The sequence below is a fragment of the Equus asinus genome, chromosome 22, assembly GCF_041296235.1.
Source record: "Equus asinus isolate D_3611 breed Donkey chromosome 22, EquAss-T2T_v2, whole genome shotgun sequence".
In the NCBI taxonomy this organism is placed as follows: Eukaryota; Metazoa; Chordata; class Mammalia; order Perissodactyla; family Equidae; genus Equus; species Equus asinus.
In genome coordinates this window covers 36,075,915-36,099,555 of record NC_091811.1, presented here as the reverse complement: position 1 = coordinate 36,099,555, position 23,641 = coordinate 36,075,915, and the positions used below count along the sequence as shown (strand labels likewise).

General features: G+C 40.4%; 1 protein-coding gene across 3 annotated transcripts in view; it reads left to right on the top strand.

Annotated features, from left to right (window-relative positions):
• Positions 1–23,641, top strand: part of ITPR2 (inositol 1,4,5-trisphosphate receptor type 2) — a 465,227-nt gene that overhangs the window by 406,245 nt on the left and 35,341 nt on the right. For all 3 annotated transcript variants that reach the window (XM_070494990.1, XM_070494989.1, XM_070494991.1), the window contains one exon: positions 9,190–9,350. In XM_070494990.1, coding sequence (XP_070351091.1) covers positions 9,190–9,350 — 161 coding nt within the window. The remainder of the gene's footprint in view (positions 1–9,189; positions 9,351–23,641) is intronic.

The following is a 23,641-nucleotide window of genomic DNA, read 5'->3' as shown; positions in this document are numbered from 1 at the left end:
GAACAAAACAAAAAAGAAACAAACTCATAGATTCAAAGAACAAACGGGTGGTTGCCAGAAAGGGGGTTGGGGGGACATTGGGCGACATAGGTGAAGGGGATTAAGAGGTACAAACTTCCAGTTATAAAATAAATAAATCACAGGGATTTAATGTACAGCATAGAGGATGTAGTCAATAATATTTTATAACTTTGTATGGTGACGAATGGTTACTAGACTTATCATGGTGATCATTTCGTAATGCATGTAAATGTCGAATCGCTATGTTGTAACCTGAAACTAACATAATATATGTCAATTATACTTCAATTTAAAAAAAAGAATTTTTAAATCTCAGTGGTTAGGAATGGATATGAGAGATAAGTTGGATGCCTGGGTGGATGGTAGTATCAAGAGTTGAGTTTGAGAATAGAAGAAAAAAACAAATTTTAGATAGGCATATGCTAAGTTTGGCTTTGGAGTTATCGAAATTGAGGTGCATACTGAACACCCCAGTGGGATATGCCCAGCACAGTGGTCCACAGAGAATGAGTCTGCACTGGAGACAATAATTGAAGAATCCTCAGCCTGTATGCGGTGGTAAAAGCTGGAATGTGGAGAAAGATTTCTGAGTAAGAAGAGAAGATGGAGTTTAAGTGGAAAATATAAGCATGGAAGAGTTGAGAGAGACAGAGAATCACACACACACAAACCTGTCAGGCAGAATGGTGTGAGGAGCGCCAGGAATGTGTGGCACATGGAAGTGAGGAGAGAACACAGCCTTGGGAAGAAAGGGATTGATTATCAACTCTGTCCAAGCAGAGAAGGCCAGTAACATATGGACTAAAGTAGAGCCTTTGGATTTCTCATTTAGGAGGCTTTGGTGATTTTAGATAGTCATTCCCACAAGGATGAGGGCAGATACCAGATTGTACAATACTTGGGGGAGACTTGCTGGAAGGAAATGGGGCAAAAAGAAGAGTCTTCTCTTTATATGTCTAGAATACATGGAGGAAAGCAAGACTGACATGGAGCCTAGGAGGATGTCATACGATGATTTGAGGAAGAGAGCCATTGCATGGAAGGGTGTGAGTTCCACGGAAGAAAAAGATGCTGCCCTTGAAAATCTTCCCATGCATCTTAGGATCTTGCTTTTACACTGCTTCCTCTAAGCCCTTTTCTTTGCAATCATAATAACTGTTATGTCAGCACACTACCTCTGAAAAACAGGGTTCTTTGGAAGAATGTATCAGTAGGGTGTGAGCCTCATTCTAAGACATGGTCCTGTCTCCCATATTTTAGTAACAAAAAATGTGAACAGCAAAATAAGCCCATCACTTAACCACCCTTCCTGTTCCTCTAAGCTTTCCCTTCACTGTCCGAATTCTCTTTGGCCTTTCACAGTTCTTTAAAAAGCCTGTAACTTATAAATTCCTTTAAACATCGCAATAACCCACATCACCAGATTGAAATGTTTTTCTCAAATCTGATCATTAGTTTCCTGCTGACCTTTCTTCTACCTCAGATTGCTTGTACTCTGGTTCCATCACAAGGTCCTATGTTTTTCTCCCAATCCCTAAATAAAAGGTTCTGATTTTATCACTGACTCCTTATCTCTTCTCTCTGCCCTCCTCTTTAACGCCATTTTATGCAGACGATAGCCAAATATGCAACCATAGCCCCAACCTCTCTCCAGACTTGTCCTTTGTTTTCAGTTGTTGACTAACATTTAGAAAGACATGACTTCCTGGCAGCCACAGTTACTGTGTCTAGAAACCAGTTCATCATGCCTTTCCATCTCTTTCCTGTAACCCAGCAACCTATCCTGACTTCCATATTGCAATTAATGATATTCCACTGTGCCTTCAGGTATCTGGGCTGGGAAAACTCCTCCATTGTTTTTAGCATCTCCCTTTTCCTCTTCCAGGTGCACTAGTTACCTAACGTGTTAATCAATCTGCTTTCACAATCTCACTCGCTTCCTTTCCTTTATTCCCAGAGCTGCACCTGGTTTTTCACACTCACCCTGGCTCGCACCCCCAAATGACCTGCTCAGTGTTGCCAGACTAATTTTTCCACTTTGAATTAATCATTTTCTTACTCAAAAGGCTATCAATAGCATCACACAGTTTATAACTCTAAACCTCTAGTTTTCCTGGCGTGAAAGGTCCCCACAATTGGACCCCTTCTTTCTTTGCCTACTTTTGCACCTATTGTTCTCCTATTTATAGCTCCGGTTCCAGTCCAACTGCATTATTCATCTGTGACTTCTAGACTCTCCCTGTGTTCTAGTATGGTATTTCCATTTGGAATGCCAAAACTCCTAAGCTATTAAACTCTTGCCCTCTCTCTGAGGCCCAGATCTAAGGCCATTGTTCCGTGAAGGTTTCTCCCATCTTACTAACCAGAGCAAACATGTCTGCTCCTAAATTCCTGACACCGCTCTTAGCTATATGCTACTGTGCAGATCTTTTGCTGTCTTATCTCCTCTGCTAGATGCTATGTGCTGTCATATTGTAGAAAGTGCGTGAACGTAATAGTCAAATAGACATAAGTTTACAATGGTTCCACATCTAGGCTATGGGGTCTTGGCCAAGTTTCCTTTCACCTTGAACTGTTGTTCCCTCATCTGGAAAGTGGGGAATATAATGCCATGTTTGGGGGTTATAGTGAGCGTAAATGAGATTGTGTATATCAAAATGCCTAGCTCAATGCTTAGCTGACAGTAAGCCCTCAATATTTGTTAATTTCTCTTCTTTAACAGATACAGATCTATGTCTTGTCCATTTTTATGCTTCCATTGTATGTATTGTGTATCATTCATAAATATTTGCCTAATGAATGACTATCCAATAAGTCGGTTCCGAATTAACATTGTCTCTGTACTTAAGTGGTTTATAATCTATAAAAGGAAACTAAGGCTAGTAAGTACTAAATTGATACATACTGCAGACAGAAATCCTGGGTGCACTGATTGCAACTTATTCCAAATTTTGTCACATGCAGGGTATTGTTTCTGGGGGATGCACAAGCCCACAGGGATATAGGGTGATATATCGGGAGTCACAAGGAGATGTTAGGTCTACATGGTCTGTTTTCCAGAAGCTTCACATTTATTCAAAAATTTGAGGGCATTTAGGCAGTTTAACCTAAGAGTAAATTTAAATAGTATTTTTATATTAGAACAAATAGAATGTTGTAAAGTGGAACAAATTTAGTGTGAGCATTTAAAATAAAATAGAAACTTTTTTAAAATTGAAAAGTGGTCCCAGGCAATTGTAGCTGCTAATCCTTGCAACCTCAGCAGCATAAGCGTTCTCTACTCTGCGCTCAAAGGACCACATGTGCATTAGAAATATGTGAGAAGCATTATGATAATACATATCTAGATGTGCATTCGTTCCTGGAATCGCTTACCATATATAAGATCTAATACATACCATCTATATTATAAGAACTCAATTGCAACAATGATTTAAACACTTGAAATATTTGGGAGTTGTACTAGTAGACTATAACATAGTTGTGGTCGATCTAGAAATGGTTCTTGGAAGAGTTGGGTGTTAAGCTGTGATCCAAAGAGGGATATAGTATCGAATAACAGAGGGGAGAACTCCACAGTAGGAGAGAACTGGCTCCAGGAGCATTCCAAGTGACATCCACGGTAGCAACAGAGGAGGTAGGGTCTGTGACAGGCAATGAGAACGGATGCGACTTCTCTGGCTTTGAAGGCAATGACCAGACATTTGAGAGTTATGACTCAGAAAACAATTGCTAGTGATCCAGAAGGCAATCATGATAGAGTGATGATTAGCAGATGACAGAGCTGAAGCAATAAGCATAGAAATTGGCTCTGGTATCCATATTAATTATTAATTTTGAATTACCAGAGGCTAAAAGTCCAGTGAAAAGGAGATGTCAACAGACCAGGTGTGACAAAATAACAAAATGGAGAAAGGACTTAATATTAAGTCAGAATTCCTATCATAAGGATAGTTAAGTTCCTAGAATTAAAGATCTTTCTAGATGATGTATATTGTCAGAGACGGGCCTTCTATGTTCTTCTCTCAGCATACTAGTCCCTTATTAGCTGTATTTATGCATTAAAGTCAGTCATTCGTTTATTTGTTCAGCAATTACTTATTAAGCATCTGCTAGGTACCAGGATATTGCAGTGAACAAAAATAGACAAAAAACACTGCCAAGCTTATTTTCCAACATACATAGAATGTCAAATGGTGACAGAAAAATAAAGCAGAGAAGAAGAATGAGGATGCTTGGGTGATGGGTGGGTGTGTGCCCATCCTTAGTCATACTATGTGGGAAACACTGCATAATATACGGTCTTCTTTTTCCTGAAAAGTTTGTATTGAGCACACAAAGCTTCTCATATCCTTCCTTTCTTTCTCCCTTGGTCATCTCATCTCATCCAATGCCCTGGCTTACATTATTCATTTTGTGTCATTTATACTTGAATCAGTGTTTTTACATCTTGACCTTTCTGTTTGGAATTTCCAGCTTCCTACCTGATTTTCCCAACACTGGTGGTTCTTTAGGCATCTTAAACTCAACACCTCCCAAATCAAACATATCCTTCCTCCAAAATCTCTGCTTTCTCTTTTTTTTCTCCTGCTGTAGTGATATTATCATAAACTCAGTCATTCAAGTCAGAAAATTCTGAGTTATTCTCGATTCCTCCTAAATGTATACCTCTAATTGGACATCAAGCTCTCTTAAATTTTCATTCCAAAATTCCTCTTCAGTCTCTCATATTCATGTATTCAGTTATTCTGTCAACTTTAGTTGAATGCCTGCTGTTTTTCAGATGCTATGCCAGGTACTGGTACTACTAAAATAAACCAGACAATAAAGTGGTAGAGGCTAAGGTAGAAATAGACAAATTTTCATAGCAAAGTGCTGTGGGCACAGAGAGCATCAACTAACTGGCTGTGTCTGTGGGAGTCAGAGTAGCGGCAGTGGTTGAGCTGGGTCTTGAAGAAGGGATACCTGTAAGGCGGGAAAGAGACTAGATGGGGGCATAGAGTTCTCAAAAGACTTGGTGTGCTTGGAGAATGGTGAGAAAGTCAGAGTGACTACAAGAAATGTGCACAGAGTGGATTGTCAGTGCATGAGCCTGAGGATGACTTCAAGTTCCCTGGTTGACAGGGACTTCATTAACAGAGGCAAAGAAGGGCTAAAGAAACAAATTTTTGATGAGTTGTGTTTGACATGCCCACAAGCTATCCAGGAGGATTTATCCAGGCGGCAGCTGGAAATAGAAACTGAAGTTGAGAAGAAAGGTCAGTACTGGGGATAAAGATTGAGAAATCATTAGCATGAGGATGGTTGAAATCATGGGAATGAACAATAAAGTTTAGAGAGTGAGACCCAGTGAAGATGAAACACAACCAGTTCCCCTCTTTTACATTCCCCTCCACTGCCCTAGTCCCCTGATGTCCTCACCCTCAGCCTCTTCTCCTGACAGTCTTCCTCAAAATCCTGCCACAGGAAGTGACTTAAAGCACAGCTCTGTACCTGCTAGGCTTCACTCAAAAGTCTACAGAATAAAGTGCAGGCTCCTTGGCTTTGCGTTTCAAGCACATCGTGATTTGTGCCTTGTCATCTCCATTTCTGAATGTTCTCTTCTGGCCACACCAGAGGAATTGACATGCCCACAGACAGGTCATCTGCTTTCATTTCTAGCTTTGCCATGCTATTTCATCTGCCCAGGAGGCAAAAGAACGTGGCTTTGGAGTCAGAAATTGACTCCACTGACATTTTCACTAACTAGAGGCGTTAACCTGGGCAATTAATTGAATCCCTCTGAATCTGTTTCCTCACATGCTAAAAGGTCAGATTGGATTATTGTAATTATAATAGTATATTTAGATATCTTTACAGTTGTCAATATAAATAGGTGTTCAATAAAAATTAAGTACCTTTTATTACCATTGATCCTTTCTCCACTTGCTATAATCATGTTTCATAGGCCAGACATTTAAAGCTTTACACCTCTTTTAAACCTTTAAAAATGTACCTAGTCAGAATTCATTTTGCCCTCCTTTATGCTTCCTTGGCAGTTTATACCTCTTCAGAATATAACACAAGTTGTCTGTTTCCTCTACCATATTCCAGATTAATAGATAGTAGATGCATTATTTTTATAGCCCTATGTACCTTGCAAAAGATAAGTAATTGAATTGAATTCTGGGAAAAATCTACTTCAACATTTTCTCTCTTTTTTTTCTTTTCTGTAATAGCTCTATTGAGATATAATTTACATACCTTACCACTCACCCATTTAGTGTGTACAATTCGGTGGTTTTTACTGTACTCAGAGTTGTGTATCCATCATCACAATCAATTTTAGAACATTTTCATTGCCCCCAAAAGAAACCTCATACCCTGTAGCCATCACCACTCCACACCCCCGTCAAACCTTTCATCCTCCTCAGCCCTAGGCAACCATTGATCTACTTTCTGTCTCTATAGATTTGCCCATCCTGGACATTTCATATAAATGGAATCATATAATACGTTTTGTTCTGTGTCTTGTTTCTTTCACTTAGGATGTTTTCAAGGTTCATCTCATAGCGTGTATCAGTACTTCTTTCCTTTGTATTGAAGAAAAATATCCATTGTATGACTATACCATATTTTGTTTAGCCCTTCATCAGTTGATGAACATTTGGGTTATTTCCACTTTTTGGTATTATGAATAATGCTACTGTGAACATTCACGTACATGTTTTTGTGTAGACATATGTTTTTATTTCTCTTGTTTATATACATAGGAGTGGAATTCTGGGTCATAGGGTAACTATATGTTTATGTAACCTTTTGAGAAATTGCCCAACTATTTTCCAAAGTTGCACTATTTTGTATTTCTACCAGTAGTGTATGAAGGTTCCAATTTATCCACACCATCACCCACACTTGTTGTTATCTGTTTTTGGTTATAGCCATCCTAATGGAATAATACTTCACTAGTGAAATGTTTTTAATTCATTCAATCAATATTTTATTCAGTGCCAACTATATACCAGGCACTGTTCTAAGCTATTGGGACCATTGGTAAAAAAAAGAGACAAATATATCTGCCCATGGACAGGCAATAAATAATAAACATAATAAGTTTCTATGTAAGTTCCTGGATAAAATGGCATTCCTCTCTTCTGTGCTGATTAGCAGGCAGGATTTTTCTTGCACAGTTATTTTTACCTCTTTATCTTAAACTTGTAGTGCAGTTTAACTTAACAACTTTGATAGGGCGGTATTCAATCTGTTAGGAGTGGTAAGCACTAGAGGAAAAAGAGGCAGAAAGGGGAAGAGTGATTGAGAGTGTTGGCAAAAGGGAAGGGACAGATTATAGGATTAAATAGTGTGATCAAGTTAAGCCACATTGAGAAGGTGAGATTGGAGCAAAAACTTGAAGGTGAGTGAGTTAGTCAAAGAGAGATCAGAGAGAAGAGTATTGTGGGCAGAGGACACAAACAGTCCAAAGGCCCTGAAGCAGAGATCTCTGTGCAAGGAACAGTGAGGAGGCCAGTGTGGCTGGGTGAGAGTTAGCAAGGGAGAGAATAGTAGGGGACAAGGTTCCAGAGGCTGTGGGGCCAAATCACTTAGGATTTAGTAAATAGCTATTGTGTGGGTCATGCTCATGCTCCACCACTTTTCATTGTTTATCTAAAATTCAGACTTACCTGGGTATCCTGTATTTTATCTGGCAACACTGCTTATAGACCATTGTAAGGACTTTGAGCTTTGTTCTGAGGAAGTGAGGAGCCACTACAGGGTTTGGAACAAAGGAGAGACACCGTCCTACTTAGGTTTTTAAAGGATCATTCTGCCTGCTGCGTTGAGAATAGGCCATAGAGAATAAAAGTGAAAACAGGGAGGCCTGAGAGGCTACTGAAGTCATCAGAAGAGAGATGATAATGGCTCAGACCAGGGTGGTAGCCATGGAGGTGGTAAGAAGTGATCAGATCTGGATATGTTTTGAAGGTAGAGCCAAAAGAATTTCAACGTGAATTGGATGTGATATGTGAGAGAGAGAAAGAGGATTCAAGGATGACTCCTAGACTTTTGGCTTGAACAACTGGAAGACTAGAGTTGTCATGGAATGAGAAGAGGACTGTGGGTGGAGCAGGTTTGGGGAAGAGGGTTAGATTTTATTTGAGGGCTGCTGAGATGATGATGATAGGTCAAATAAGATGAGGCAGAGCCATCAGCCAGCCAAATTTCATGGTATTTTCCATAAAAATATCCAATAATATAATTTAAAAGGTCACCCCTTCATAGGGGACAGATTTTTTGCTTATTGTACTATTTAAAACGTCTGAATGGTCAAATGGCCTTTTTTCTTTCTTTCTTTCTTTTCTTTTCGTTTTTTAAAAATATAATTAGGAAAAGAGTAGCCAGGATTGGAACCCAGTTTCCTGGGTTTTTTCCTCCAATATCTGAACTGGAAAACCAGACTGAATCCCAACATGTCATTTTACTTGGCAGGCTAATTCATTTTTCCATAGATGTTTTTCTTCATCTCCATTCATTTCCTTTCATCCACTGTTCAACCTTTGAGAGAAAAGAATCTTACTACCCAGATCCTCTCTTCAGTCTCCTTCCAGAGGTTGAAAATGTGCCCTGGAAATTGAGCAGACCGTCCTCTCCCCAAAATGCTGGAACACAGCTGGACGAGTCTTTGAGTCCTTATTGCATTCAGAGCACAGATTGCTGTGCAGATTCACTTGCCTTTCACTGGTTTTGAAGAGATGACTTTCTCAGCTGCCTTCCCTCTTTTTTCTCAGTTTTCTGCATGAAATGACATTTGTTTTCCATCCTGATTAGCAAGCGTGCCTTTTCTTGCACAATCATTTCGACTTTCTTTTTCTTACACTTATCGTCCAGTTTAATTTGACAATTTTGATGTGGCTATGTTTAAAATTATGTGCAAATTTTACTTCTGTAATTGGACTGTGTGTTTCCAAGGATCCACCGGGAAAAAAATGTTAGTTGGGAAGAAATCTATAAACTATGGCCTTTTTTTCAGGAGGTCTTGTGTACTGTGTTGTTTTTAATCATAACATTTTAAATTGGCACACTCTCACAGAAAGCATTTTTTGCAATAATTATTATGTTTTGTTTTATGCTAAGAAGTGAATGCTGATTAAATGACAAATTACATACATTGGTGTTTCCTGTGTTTTGCAGGACTCGAGCGAGACAAATTTGATAATAAAACTGTTTCATTTGAGGAGCACATCAAGTCAGAACACAACATGTGGCATTATTTGTACTTCCTGGTCCTGGTGAAGGTTAAAGACCCAACTGAATACACTGGACCTGAAAGTTACGTGGCTCAAATGATTGTGGTGAGTGATCAGAGGGTTTTATTCTGGGACTCTTGCATTTCGTATGCTTTCTGCTTCTCTCCCCTACCCTTCTCTCAAAATATAAAGGTAATAGCAGTCATTGTGTTAACTTTTAAATAGAACTGTCAGTCACTGAGGAGCCCCTTTCTGGCCTCATCATTTGTTCCCAATGGACTTCTTGGTTATACAAACCAAACCTAAGTCTCAAATACGCAGATGGTATTTTCTGAAGAATTTTCTGTGCAATGAATAGCACCATCTCGGTTATGTCTGTCATCTTCTGACCTCGTGCCTCCTGTCATTGTTGATGTCTCAATTCCTGAAATCTGGAACTTTCCCATTGGCAAATATGAACTGAAGATTCATACTTTAAGAAATTCCTTGCATTTCAGAAATCAAGCGTTTAAGAAATTAAACTGTGTTTGGGAAAAACATAAGGTTCGATCTCAGTGGGAGAGCACTGGCTTTCTGTCAGTATACACTTTGGATAGATTTACCAGTGTTGGCGATGGATTTGCACTGATCCACATCCAGTTGCTTATAACTCCTCACTAAGATCAGTAGCATTGCGCAGAGGGTGTGGCTGTCGATGATTCAGAGTTTCTTCTGTTTCAGAGAAGATTGAAACTAACTGGCTTAAGGAGAAGTCAAAGTTACAACTTTAGTGTATCCATGATAGATATTTAGTGAGTGAGTATCATGGCATCTGATACATATTCTTGCATTCTTACAATAAACATAGCTGTATATTGGATTTTCTTTTTCTCAAAAATCATCCTACAACATTGTGTTCACTGTTTGAGAATGAAGCCTTAGAAGAGTCATGGGCTTCCCTGCTCCTTGGTCCTAAGGATAACATTTAGTAAGCACCAAAGCCAAAGTGTCAGGAGAGCCAGGTAACAGTGGCTCTGTATCTTTCCCTTTGAGAGCTTATCATCTACTTAGGAAGACATAAACCATAATATAGAGAGCAACCAAAGAATATTTCAGAGGCTAACATATTAATAAGTTAATATTGTAATAGTTTACCTTACCTGACAATATGTGTGTGTTACAGGAGAGCTACATGTAAATTGAATTTTTATAGTTCAGTATTTTTCATGCTTTTTTGTTATTGACTTGCATCATACTATAAGGTGTTTTCTCTAAATTCTTCATATGACTGTGGGCAGAACCTAATATTCTTTCTTTTCCCTCATGTTTTCTTTTTTGCCCTCTCTCCTTTCTAAACTAGGAAGAAAGGTAATCATTATGAGAATATGCATTCATAGTCGTTATTTATACATTCTTGATCTCAAGATTCTCAGAGACTATTTGTGTGAAATATTTTGTCTCTGCTTGCTCGGGGGGAAAAAGTATGTAAAGCAATACATTTAAAATGTGACCTCACATTGTTATATTTTTATCAAAGTTTGAGTAAATTTAATTAATATACATTTATTGGGCAGCCATTCTTGGACTAAAGGGTTTCAGGGAATACACTGAAGAGTCTGATACATTCCTTTTCTGCCAAGGAACACAGAGCTTAGTAAGAAGGAGTGGAGAATAAAAGCATAATAGGCTGAGCTCCCCAGGAGCGGAATAAATAAAAATCTGTGAAGGCTTACAGATGTAGAGAGACATCCAGCTGGGAGGTGGTGCAGGGGAACTGGGGTGTGTGTGTGTGTGTGTGTGTGTGTTGGGGGACAATCATCAGACAGGGTAGATGGGGGGGAGGGGGTGTCTGCTGGATTAAGAGTGAGTTCCTGTAAGAGTGAGCAGCCTGAACAAAGGCATAAAAGTGAGACTCTCAGACACTCTGGGGATCATTATTTGCCCAGTTTCACTGGCACATAGTTCACCTGTAAGGAAGCTCTGAGAGCTATGACAGAAAAAATAGATTGGACTTTTGAGCAGTAAGTGTAGGCATTTGGACATTATTTCATCAGCAATGGGAAGCCATTGAAGGTTTTAACTAGAGAATGGTGTGGTCTAGGGCAGTTGTCAGGCAGTGGTGTGTAGGCTGGTTTGGTGAGGGGAAAGATGAAGTCAGAGGTGGGTTTTTGCATTTGATGAGATTAGGGGTGGGGGACATGGGACGGGGCAGGCAGGAGCAGGGGAGGTGGGAAGCTGTAAGATGAGCCAAAGATGCCTGGCCTTGTGACCCTGGTCTTTAGGAGAAAGGTGGTGTATCAGTTTCAGAAAGTCTCTTTGTTAGAAGAAGCTGGTCAGAGAAGAAGACTTGTTGATTTTGAAGTGAGACTGGAGGCCGAGTCATAGATAAGGAGGGACAATGTGGTGACCACAGCATGAGCCTTAGAGCCAAAAAGATCTAGGCTTAAATTTTGGCTCTATCACTTCTTTGCTGTGTGGTCTTAGATATCTTGATTGAGTCTTTGAACCTGCCTGAGACTCTGCCTCCTCATCTAAAAGGCAGAAAATTGGTGTAAGATGAGTGAGATGATGCGTATAAAGTGTGCAGCACAGTGTGGGTACTCAGTAGTTGACAGTTTTCACTGTGACGGTCCACATGGAATGACAATTGAAACCATCAGATTAGAGGGAGGTGGGAGAGGGGAGAAAATGTAAAGAGAGAAGAGAAGAGAAAGCCAGAGACAGAACTTGGGGCATCCTCCATTTAGGAAAAAGAAGAAAGACGTAAAAGATGTACAAAAAGATGTAAAATAAGTAGAAAAGAAGCAATAAAAAGGGCAGAAGGAGAACCGGGAAGTGGAGTGTGTCAAAAGCCAAGTGATGAGCATTTCATTGTCAGAGTTCAACAGCATCAATTACTGCAAAGAGGCCATAAAGAAGAGACAAGTCAAAGCCTTTGGATTTTGTAGTAAAGAAATCATCAGGTGAGTTTTACAATAAAGAGAAGACTGCTGTGAAAATGTTGACCCATCTTTAGCCTTAACATTAAACCAGCATTTTGCCAGGCACTTGTGTTTCAATGTTTAAGTATCCACGTACTTATCCTTATTTCTGCGCGTCCTCTTCTGTCAGAGATCTCTCCAGAACCATGACAGGAGGGAGAAAAGCTCACATGCTTATTCCAATGTGAAATGTCTCATTCTCATCCAAGCAGTGCACATCCAAGAGAATGGGCACCGTTCCTGAATTTTAATGGCCAGGAGAAGGAACAGTGATATTAAGCTTAGAACTGATGGAAACAGAAAGTCATTCACATGGAAGATGATTGTTCATTTACTCAGATAGCATTTTTGGAAATGCTTCTAAAAACCTGTAGCTGATGAACCTACTTCAGAAAATCTGCTATTCCAAGCTCTGTGGAGATTATGGCCTTGTAATCCTGAACTTGTGAGAGAGAGAAGATTTTAGAGCGTGGAGCAAGTTGAAGCATGTCTGTAGCCCAATTCAAAGACTGTATTTATTCTCTCTCCAACCCAGGGGTAACTACTCTTAACAGTTTGGTAGGAAACCTTCCAAATATTTTCCTACTATTTTTATTTTTGGACTTAAAGGTAGGTTCATTTACCAGTTGTTTGAAGTGCTGGTTTATCAATAGGGCCTTAGAAGAAGTCTTGAATTCTTCATGATTGATGTAGCTTTTATGCTCATGGATTTAAGCAGAAGAAAATAAGGAAGTTCCTCGTATTTGTGGACAAAACACTTCATCTGAATTCTACTGCGCTGTTTAAGTAAATCTCATTTGTACCTTGGGACCCTTAGCAAATGCCTTTTTTCTTCTGGTGAAATGAGAAAAAATAAGAAATAATACTTTTACACTTTCAAGGCTTCAACTTTATTCTTTATTACCATGTCAAAAGGAATATTTATACAATATGCATTAAAACATACATTACAAATAAATTAATATATTGCTTCAAGGAGTTAAAATCTTAGGAAATATATTTGTGCCTCTGTATCTTTCCAGTAATAGGATCAAGATTCCAGAATATTAACAGAAACTTAAAACTTTCTTATCCCCGCCTCCAAACCTTAAACCAGGCTGTTTAAACATCCACTGTCTGAGTATCTGAATTAACACAAAGCATCTTCTGGATGTTAGGGGAGATCTGACTAGATCAAGATATTTAGGGAATATATTTTCTTCTGGCAGGCAAACCCTCATTTTTGATAAGGGAATTGGTGTTTTGCAGTCATATTTATTGGGAACAGAAAATGAGAAGGGAAAAGGAAGGACCATGCAGAAAAGTAAAAATAATGAAAGAGAATTCAGTAAACTAGAGGCAAGGGTCTAAAGGGCAAATCCTCCAGCCTGTACTAGTAATGGCCTTTGAGCATCGCTAAGCCCTTTGCTTCTCCCATTACCCAAAGGATGATGACTGAGGAGGAACAAACAAAATAGAGATCATTAGAAAAAATACCCAAGGCTTTTAGATGTTTCTCTAACAATTTGGGGACATTTTCAGGTTTCCAGTGTTCATTTGCTGAGATATGTTTGGGGCCATTGGGGATATTTAGTAGTTAATTTGACAAACAGTGGGATCAAAATCAGAGGTGCCTGGAAGAGCAGATACCGTGTGTCTTCAGAGAACTGCTGCCTCCCCCGTGTGTTCTGGTGTAGTGAGCTGCAACCAAGACCCTGGCTGGCCACCCCCATGACCATGGTTTTTTGGGGACCATTTCCTCAGTTTGGTGCATGGCACTGTTAAGCTTTTCTACTTATTTGACTCTTGACTAAAAAGTGTTCCTAGACATCACGGTAATGTCAGCTAGGACAATTTAACTCATGTTTTGGTTAACATAATAATTATCTGTCCTGACACAAAAAAATAATTGTAAGTTTCTTGAAGGTCACAACCAGGTATAGCATAGCTCTTTGTTCTGTGCATTACCGGGGCAGGTAATATCTGTAATATGTATTAAAAGCAATTTAATAAACATTGATTACCTCCTGTATGCTGGCAGCTGGGCTATGGGTTTGACATATAAGGATAAATACGAAATAGTTTCTTTCTTGAGGAAGCTCAAAATGTTTATTGAACGAATAAATAAAATAATGAGTGAATTAACAAATGAATGGTTTCTTCCTAGCCCTCTGGTAGTTGGACATAATTTACAGAAAGATACACCGACATAGCTGCAGGAGTTTGGAACGTGAATTTCTCATTAGTGAAATGTCATCTTTCCCGTTTTAAAATTGGAAGATAAAGATGCAGCAGGAAGGGTTATGCCACCTGAACGAAGTATAATGAATGCAATATTAAAAATCGGGTGGCTGATTTGAGAGGCAAGGCAATTTAATCCCTCTGTCGTCTCTTTCACAGTATTTCTCGAGCCCAGCTCCTCCCACACATGCACAAATCCTCAGGGGTGTGCCTGAGGCTGCTCTCCTAGGAGACGGACAGGCGTATGCATTGGTGGATTTTTCAGCATAACTCACCCTTAAGAGTGAATTCTTGGGGCTGGCCCCATGGCCTACTGGTTAAGTTTGGTGTGCTCTGCTTCGGTGGCCTGCATTTGGTTCCAGGGCATGGACCTACACCACTTGTTGCTGGCCATGCTGTGGTAGCAACTGACATACAAAATAAGGGAGGAGGATTGGCATAAGATGTTAGCCCAGGGCGAATCTTCCTCAAGCAAAAAGAGGAGGATTGGCAACAGATGTTAGCTCAGGGCAAATCTTCCTCAGCAAAGAAAAGGAAAGAATGAATTCTTTCTTGCAATAATCTGTTAAGAGCTCAAAAAGAGAGTGATCGTCCTTTTAATGAGATAGAAAAGAAACCTAGTCACCCATACGGAAAGAAAAGAACTAACAATTTTCCAGATGTTGTTTTGTATGTCTGGAACTCAAAATCAGTCTTGTTTAGTTAAACTGTATTTTCAAACAGTAACTGTTGGAGGGGGAGATGTTTGGGCTCATGAAAGACATCGAGTCTTCTGAGATTTATATACACCCCTCCTGCGTTAGCACCATTTGCCAACTTAATTTCTGCCTTATTGTTATGTGTCATAATTATGAAATTATATGTTCGGATTCTATTATTTCTAATTTATGCTAATTGTGTAATTGGATCTGATTAAGCCAATTCTGTAACTGCTCAGTCTTTGAAACCTATCTTAAAGACTTTAGAACTTAATAAGATACTTTTTTAAATGTTTACATTTTAAGGCAAGCCAAGGGGGTCTTTGCAGCTCACAATCCACAATTAAGGAGTAAATGTATACTGTACATTCAAGGAGGCACCACTTTCACTTTCCACATTTTAAGTCCAGACATGTGTCTTCAATTTAAGAGGGATCTTTTTCAATTCCCAACTCTGGATTTCACTGTCATTGTGGGATCTATCCTCTACATGGTTCGAATTTCCTATTTAGGATTCACGTGTAAGATCTATGAGTTACCACATTTTTGCGTACATGTTAACATCTTTCTAATCCTCTTTTTAGCTTGTGAAATGGTGAGTACTTAACAGTGCCTCTGCACAGAGTCTTCATTAGTGCTGGAAGTGAGAGTAAAAGGATTTGCGTCCGATAGTATTTAAATGAAATTCATGGATGGAGGTGGGATGAGGCTAAAGACGAGGGCAGGTGAGGCGCTGACTCTGAGATGTCATTGACAACTTCCGAAACTGATCAGAAACTGAATCTGGTGGTGTCCAGGTGGGTAGTCCTCAAAGTTAAAGAAGCCAGAAGTGGCGTTTGTTAGTGCTTTTAATGAGTGTTTAAGGAGAAGCTGGGCATAAAGGAATAAACCTGGGCATTAGGCTCTGAAGTTTGACTTCTTAGGATTTTCATTTGAAAGATTGGTGACTTTGCTTATCTCCTCTGCACTTCACTTTACCCTTCGATGAAATAAATATAATCAGCCAGTCAGCACTCAGAATAGAAGCAGCTGACCAGCACCTGGATCCTGGAGGCCTCCTGCTGTGCTGGCCCTGTTCCTTTAGTTGCTGGGTCATGGGGAGCAGGAAAGGGCTGGGATCTCAGGGGGAGAACCTGGGCAGAGAAGGCTGTAGCACCATCGGAGGAGGAGGGTATTTAGAGGGCTTGGGACCATGGCTGATTTGGCAACTGGGAAATACTGCAATAGTTTTAGCAACTAGTATAGCCATATCTATGGCCCTGGATATAAGAAGACTTTCCTTGCAGAGTTGCTATGAGGAATAAATAAAATCATGCATATGGACACCACTGCCACTAAGATAACTGACATTTGATGCTTTCTGACTGTGTGCAGGTGCTGTGCTAAGTGTTTGACGTACGTGATCTCTTTTAACGCCTTATAACAACCATGTAGGCAGTTGGCTATTATTATCCTCATTCTACACATGAGAAAACTGAGCCTTAGAGAGGACTGGTAACTGGCCTGAAGTTACACAGCTGGTGAAGAGGGATGCTGTGTCCTTTATTGTGCCAGGCACATGCAAGTGGTCAATACAAGTCCCATGATGATTTGAAGCTGTACGATATATAAAGCTGGCAGCAGTGGTTCCTTCGAGAGCAGGCCAGGCTAGCTGTACCCTGCGCTCTCAGCAGCATATCTCATGCTCCACAGAAGAGGGACTGTAAACATGCAGACCAGGGCAGGGCGGAGACCTGGCTGGGAGACAGGAAGTCAGCTGACAACCCTACAATGGCAGGAAGGCCCGAGAGGAATTCAAATAGGAAAAATGTACTCATTCAGAGCTGGTTGGCGACTGCAAGCTTCCTACAAAGATTAGAAGTATCACAATTACAATTATTACAATTGCAGGCAAGAAAGACGGAGGCTGCAGGATGTTTCCATTTAATTTGACAAGCATTTGCCGGGGAACACTACGCACGAGGCACTGATAGAAATAAGAATAAAACATCGTCACTGCCCTCACAGAACCATAATTTAATAGAAAGGACAGGTCTATTCACCAGAAATGATAGTGCAAATCAGAACTCTCATGAGACATATAATAGACGCACAAACACACAGCAGCTGGGGAAATCTTAAAACAAATTACACAGTTAGACCCCTGCCTAAAACCCTTCGGTAGCACTTAGCATAAAATCCAGACTCTTTTCCGCAGCCTTCTTATACAGCCTGGCCCCAGCCTACTCCACCAGTCTCGTTTCATCCCTCCTTCTATAGCCAACTACAGTACAACCACATTGACCCTTTTCTTTTTCTCGAAAATCCATGCTTTTTCCCTGGTCAGAGCCTTGGCGTGTGGGTGCCTGTGTGTGCAGTGTTGTGCCCCAGCTCTTTCTATGCCTGGCACCTTCCTTGACATCCGCATTCCAGTTACTTTCTATCCTATCACCCTTTAGAGCATGTACATTAGTCTGACCTAATATGGTTTTCATACTTACTGACATACTGATTCCTCTCCACTATGACTGAGGCATTTATATGTCTGTTTGTTTACTGCTGTGTTCCCAGCACTAGGTTAATGCCCAACACAGAGTAGGCACTCAGCATAGATTTGCTAAACAACGTGAATAAGACCTGGAGCCAGTGGAGCCCAGATGACAGGACACTTCTTTCTGGCTTCAGGGACTAGGGACAATTACATGGAGAAGATTATGAGGAGCGTGTGACCTTAAAAAATCAGGAGGATTTTGTCAGAAGGGATGGAGGGGAATACATTCCAGGCAAAGTGTGTGTCTTAAAGAGAGAAGGAGAACAGAGAAAAAGAAGGGAGACTAATTAAGTTTATCATATGTGCTAGCAGCTTTGCATGTTGTCTTATTTAATTATACCCACTCTATGTAAATTGAGGCTCAGAGAAGTTTATTACTTATCCAAGGAGCTCAGCAAATAAGTGCTTGAATCAGATCCAAACACAGTTTTTTCTGGGGCCAACGTCTATGATTTTACCTCTAGCCATGCCTTCTCCTGGTGAAGAAACAGGTAAAACTTGACCAAGATCAAATATATGTAAGCCAAGTGTTGGAGAAAAGGTAAGGGAAGAAACCCAAAACCCAAAGACATCCTCTGGAGGGAGGAATGCTCTTTCTGCTTCTCCAATATTTTAAGGAATTAGAATTCTTCATTTCTAAACTACAACAATTGAGGTATGATCCAAAATGCCTTGAAAATGCAGACCAATAAATCATTTTCCATCAGTTAAAAATTTCTTCATCCAACAAACACAGGTTGAGTGCTTATCATGCTTCAGGCACTGGGCTCCTAGGGATTCAGGCTGAGGCAGATACTGTAGCTTCCTTCGGGAAGCTTTGGTGAAATACAGGAGACAGAGAAATCAAATAAAGGAGTGGGGATGGCACAGCGCAGCGGCAGAGCTCGCTGCAGAGCCGACAGCCTGGGAAGGGAGGCCTCACGAGGTCACGCCTGGATGCTTGAGTGAGTCAGGTAAATGAGACGGAGCAGGTGGAGGGAGCAGTTTGGCCTGCCTAGAGAAAGAGTGAGGTTATCCAGAAAGGCAGGAGGTAAAGCGCTAACCGGGAGCCAGATCATAAGGGCCTCGCGTGCATGGAAGTTTTGGCTTTACCTTGTAAGCTAAAGGAAGCCTCTCAGAGATGTTGAACCAAAGAGACAAGGTCAGATGTGTATTTCAGAAAGCATGTTCCATGGCAGTGTAACAAATGGATTCAGGGGGGCCATCCTGGAGCAAGAAAAAGACAGGGAGAAATATTTCATTACCCAGTATCAATGATGAGAGTTGATATGAAATACCACTGGAGAGCAAGAAGAAATGATGGATATGAAAAGATCAGGTAGAGGACTTACTGAAGGCAAGGGGAAGGTGGTTTAGGTATCTGACCTTGGATAGTTGGGGGTGGTGGGTTGAGCAGTGGGGGTCAACCTAAATCCTAGGGGCTCCACAAGAGTCAGCTGAGGAGAGGTGATGCTCTCAGTTTGCCTCACAGTATCTAAGTGTGTAGGTCCAATCTGGGTGACCAAGTGCATATGTCCAATAGGAAACTGAAGACATGGGTCTGCAATTCCAAGGAGAAGTTAGAAAAGATAAACTACCACAAGGGTAAGATTCAGTCTCTTTTGTTCACTAGGGTATCCCAGGAGCATAGAACAGTGCCTGGTATATAGGGGACATTCAAAAAAGATTTGTCAAGTGAGCATAAAGATTTATGAGTCACTGGAGTCTACTTGATAGTTGAAGTCACAGATGTGGATGAGGCCGTCCAAGGAGGAGTGTATAGAGGGAGTAGTAAATCTGGGAAAGCATGCCCTTAGATGGAAGGACACATAGTATTTTAATAGTAATAACAATTAATGATATTAATAATAATGCCAATAATTTACCACTCAGATTTTAAGTAGAAAGTAGAACTTTTTCTCATCAAAAAGTAGAACCAGAAAGGAAGCCTTCATAGGAAGGCTCTGAAAGAGGATTTTAGCTTTCCATCAGCCAGTGAACCCAGAAGTGTTTTGATCAGTTTGTGGATATCTTGTGACCCAACTTGATTAATAAGTTTTAGTATAGAATTATGCTGCAAACCCAAATATCTAGAGCAAAATGGTTTGGATTTTGTTCAATATATAGAAGCCTCTTTGAAATAGTGACCCAACCTAAGTAATTTATTTTAAAATTATAACAGGATGTTCACGTCTCTGATTCTCATAACCTTAATAAAAAGATTTCTTCCTGCTGTGCCGAGGAAAATTCTTGTTTCCCAGTTCTAGTCATTACCGTAAGATCTTGTTCAATTCTCAGTTGGCTTTCTGGAATAATAATGTCCACATTGTTAGGACTGATATATTTTACTCAGAAATTCTGGCTTTCTTCCAGAGAGTAACAGATGCCATCAAAATGTAAGTTGTGGGAATGAGAACTATATACCGTAAAGCCACACGACTTCTGTCTTAATGGTTTTTAATAGACTAGCATAACCCGTGCCATATCATGAGTAATTAGTTAAGATAGCAATTAGGCTGAAACGCTATTCTTATGTTAGGTAAGGTTATCAGGCAAGCTAATTTCCATTGGCTTTTGGACTAGTTTTATCTAAGGGAATTCCTGAAAAATAATTGCTGAATTTTACAAAAGTGATTCAGCACTTGTATTTCAAAGATTAGTCATTAATGTCATGTTAGAGGAATCAGTTACCTTTATGGGGATTTAGAGATCAAGGTGTTTTGAAATAATAGCATCGGAGATAAGCTACCCCAGCTCTGAGGCTGTTTCCTCATCTGTAAATGGGGATAACTCCTCCTTTTTACTAGGATTCCTGTATGGATTAAACAAAATCACACCTATCCTAGTGCCTAACATGGAGTCTGACTCCTAGTTATTGCTCAACAAATGTTTGATCGTTCCACTTCTACTTAAAATATTTGGCTACTTAAAATAGTCTCGTTAAATTTAAATACCACTTTGCAGATTCAGAGCATTCTTCAGCCCTTAAGTGTTCAAACACTTTACTGATTCTGCATAGTGTTCCTCTTCATGGTTAGGCAATGGTCAACTTTCATTTGTCCAGTAAATTCTTACTACCTCCCATATCCTAGGCATCGTGCTAGCCCCTGGAAAGAGGGGCAGAGGAGATCAAGACAGGCATGGCCTGTCACAGAGTTTTCTGTTTAGAGCTTTTGTTCAACCAAAAGTCAGGAGCTCACTTAAACATTTGAATTCCTTGAACCGTTGAATCCACTTGAATTTCACAAGTGATATTAGGACAGATTTTACCACAAAGAGGTATGACGTGATGCCATCAGGAGTGTCCCAGAGAGGACACGGGGGCAGAGCTATGGTGAAGGGGAGTGGTGGGAGGTGCCATGGAGTCAGAGCAAAGATTCTACAGGAACAGCTTTTATCTGGCTTGCTTAAATGTTCACCTTGGGCGATGAGGGGGGCGAGCTTTGCCTTTTTCTCGGCTATATGATGGGAGCAACAAAGGAAGTCAATTTCATTTTCCAAAGAGTCCATTTTAAGCTTCTTCAAGTGAAGAACTTGCAGTACTTTTCAGTCATGTAATCACCTTTTTCATTTTTTCCAACATTTGAAGAAGTTTCAGTAGAAAACACACGTTTTGCTTTAGAAAGACTATTCTGGCTTTCTAAGTTTCCTTCTGCACTGGTGTTCTACTGTCATTATTAACTCCTAAGAAAGGTTTCCAAATGTTTGTGTTATTCTGTGAGACTACTGATTAGCATTTCAAACATGACTGACATAAAAAAACACCAGTTCACCCGAGTCTGAAATTCAAAAATAGCTGAATAAAGAGATAATTACCCAGAGTTTTTGTCTGGCTATCTGGGTGCCAAGCGGTGCTATAAAGGCCCTGCTTCCACCTGTGACTTTGAGAAGAGACTTCCGCGCACATCAATTCCTCATTCGCAATGAGAAGCTAAATGGTTTCCAAAGTTTCTTCTATCCTCGTTCTAAAATTCTAACAACTTCTATATTTAAAATATTTCTTTATGTGAAATTTTGAGCATGTTAACGTTTGTTTATATTATACACTGAAAGTAATTGTGGCAGGAGTTCTGGAGCGGTCAGAATTTGACTGCTTCCATTTTATTTCCTGGGAGGTCATGTATGAATTGAGACCCCTCCCTCATCCCTGGCTGCAGTCTGGCTGTTAAATCCCAATGGTCTGCTGTCCACATGATTACACCTGCGTGCTGCCGGCCTTCTCCATAGGACAACACTGATTAGGGACCAGCCCACGGGTTTTCTTCTAAGACCTGGAGCCTAACCTTCTGAGAGAAAATTAAACTGTGATTCTGGCAGGGCTTGGGAAATTTCCATTGTCTCAGGCTGCACCTGTGCTGCAGGGCCCTCGAGAATTCCTACCTCCTGAGCTGAGGGCCTCGTATCATTTGGAAGGACTAAATCCAGTTAGAAATATCATTTTAGAAGACAAAGACATGGTGCCAACAGATATATAATAAGATAACTCATTTTATCGGGGGATGATAAAATTTATTCTTACTTGAGAGCATCATGTTTTCCTCACTTTGTTTTCTAGCATATAACTCACTTGTGCGCAAGTAACGGAGAATGAAATAAGAGCGTGGAGTGTTGAAAGGGTGTTAGGGGAAGCGTGCTGTGTGAGAGAGAGAGACACGGCATGGCAGAGTGCTTTAGACACTGACTGGGGGACTTTGGCAGGCTTGGCAGGTCATTTAACTTCCCTATAATCTCAGTTTCTTCAACTGTAAAATGGGTAAACATCCCCACCTATGTGGTTTTTATGAAGATTAAACAAACTATTTTTTTTTTTGAGGAAGATTAGCCCTGAGCTAACTGCTGCCAGTCCTCTTCTTTTTGCTGAGGAAGACTGGCCCTGAGCTAACATCTGTGCCCATCTTCCTCTACTTTATATAAACAAACTAATATTTATGCAGTAACTGATGCATTATAAATGTCACATTAAATTTTAAAATGCATATGAGTGTTTGAGGATCATTATGACATTTTGGGGCTCCAGAAATTATTCTTTATTCAACATCTCTTATTTAGCACCTACCGTGTCTGTAGCAATGGATTAGAGACTGTAGGGGGCACAAATAAAGGACAAATAAATTCTCAGCCTTCAGGAATCTTGGGCCTAATTGGGAGGGCATAATATCTGATTGTGAAGGTCAGATGATAACACCAGGCAGGAACATTTGTTGAGCTACAGATGGGAGCTATCCTGCAGGTTGGGGAGAGGATGCTGTGTATAAAGGACAAAAGCAGATTTGAGTAATTGATATCAAAGCATAGGTGGGCCCACCTGCCTGGATTAGGTTGGGGCTAAATGGTGGCAGTAATTAGTTGCTCAGGGTAAACAGTTTCTGCTTGATCCCAAGAATAAAGGAGAGACATTGACGATTTTTAGGTAAAATTATATAGCTTTTTTTAATGGGCTTTTTAATGAAATGTCATATAGTCCGTAGTAGGCGATAATGAAAGGGCAAGGGGCTGGAGAAAGGGAAACCAGTGACTTTTGCACTAATGGAAAATGTGATGGAAGGAACCTAGAATAGAAAGGAAGGGATGGGGGTGGCAGAATGAAGATTTGACTAAGAACGAGGATGGGCTGTTGTCGTCGTTCCACTGCCCATGAACTAGGCTGGCTTGCCCTGGCACCTGCGTCTCACCCTGGGCCCAGCCTCCCTGGTTTTCTTTCTGAGGTTTTCAGTTCTCCCAGCCTTGTCTCCTGCTGTTCCCTTCACCTGGAATACTTATCATCAGAAACTACAGTCCTCCATTCCTGGACACCCCACTGTGTGGGGGCCTGGGGTCCCTCTGGAAGAACACCTTGTCATATTTTACCCAAAGCCCTCACCACTATCTGAAATTATTTGCCTGTGAATTCGTTAACTTTTTTTTCATTTGTCTTTGTTTCCCTGGGAACTGGACTCTTGATTGTCTGGTCACTGTTTCCCCAGTACCAAGAACAATTTCTGGAATAAAAAGGCTCTCAACAAATATCTA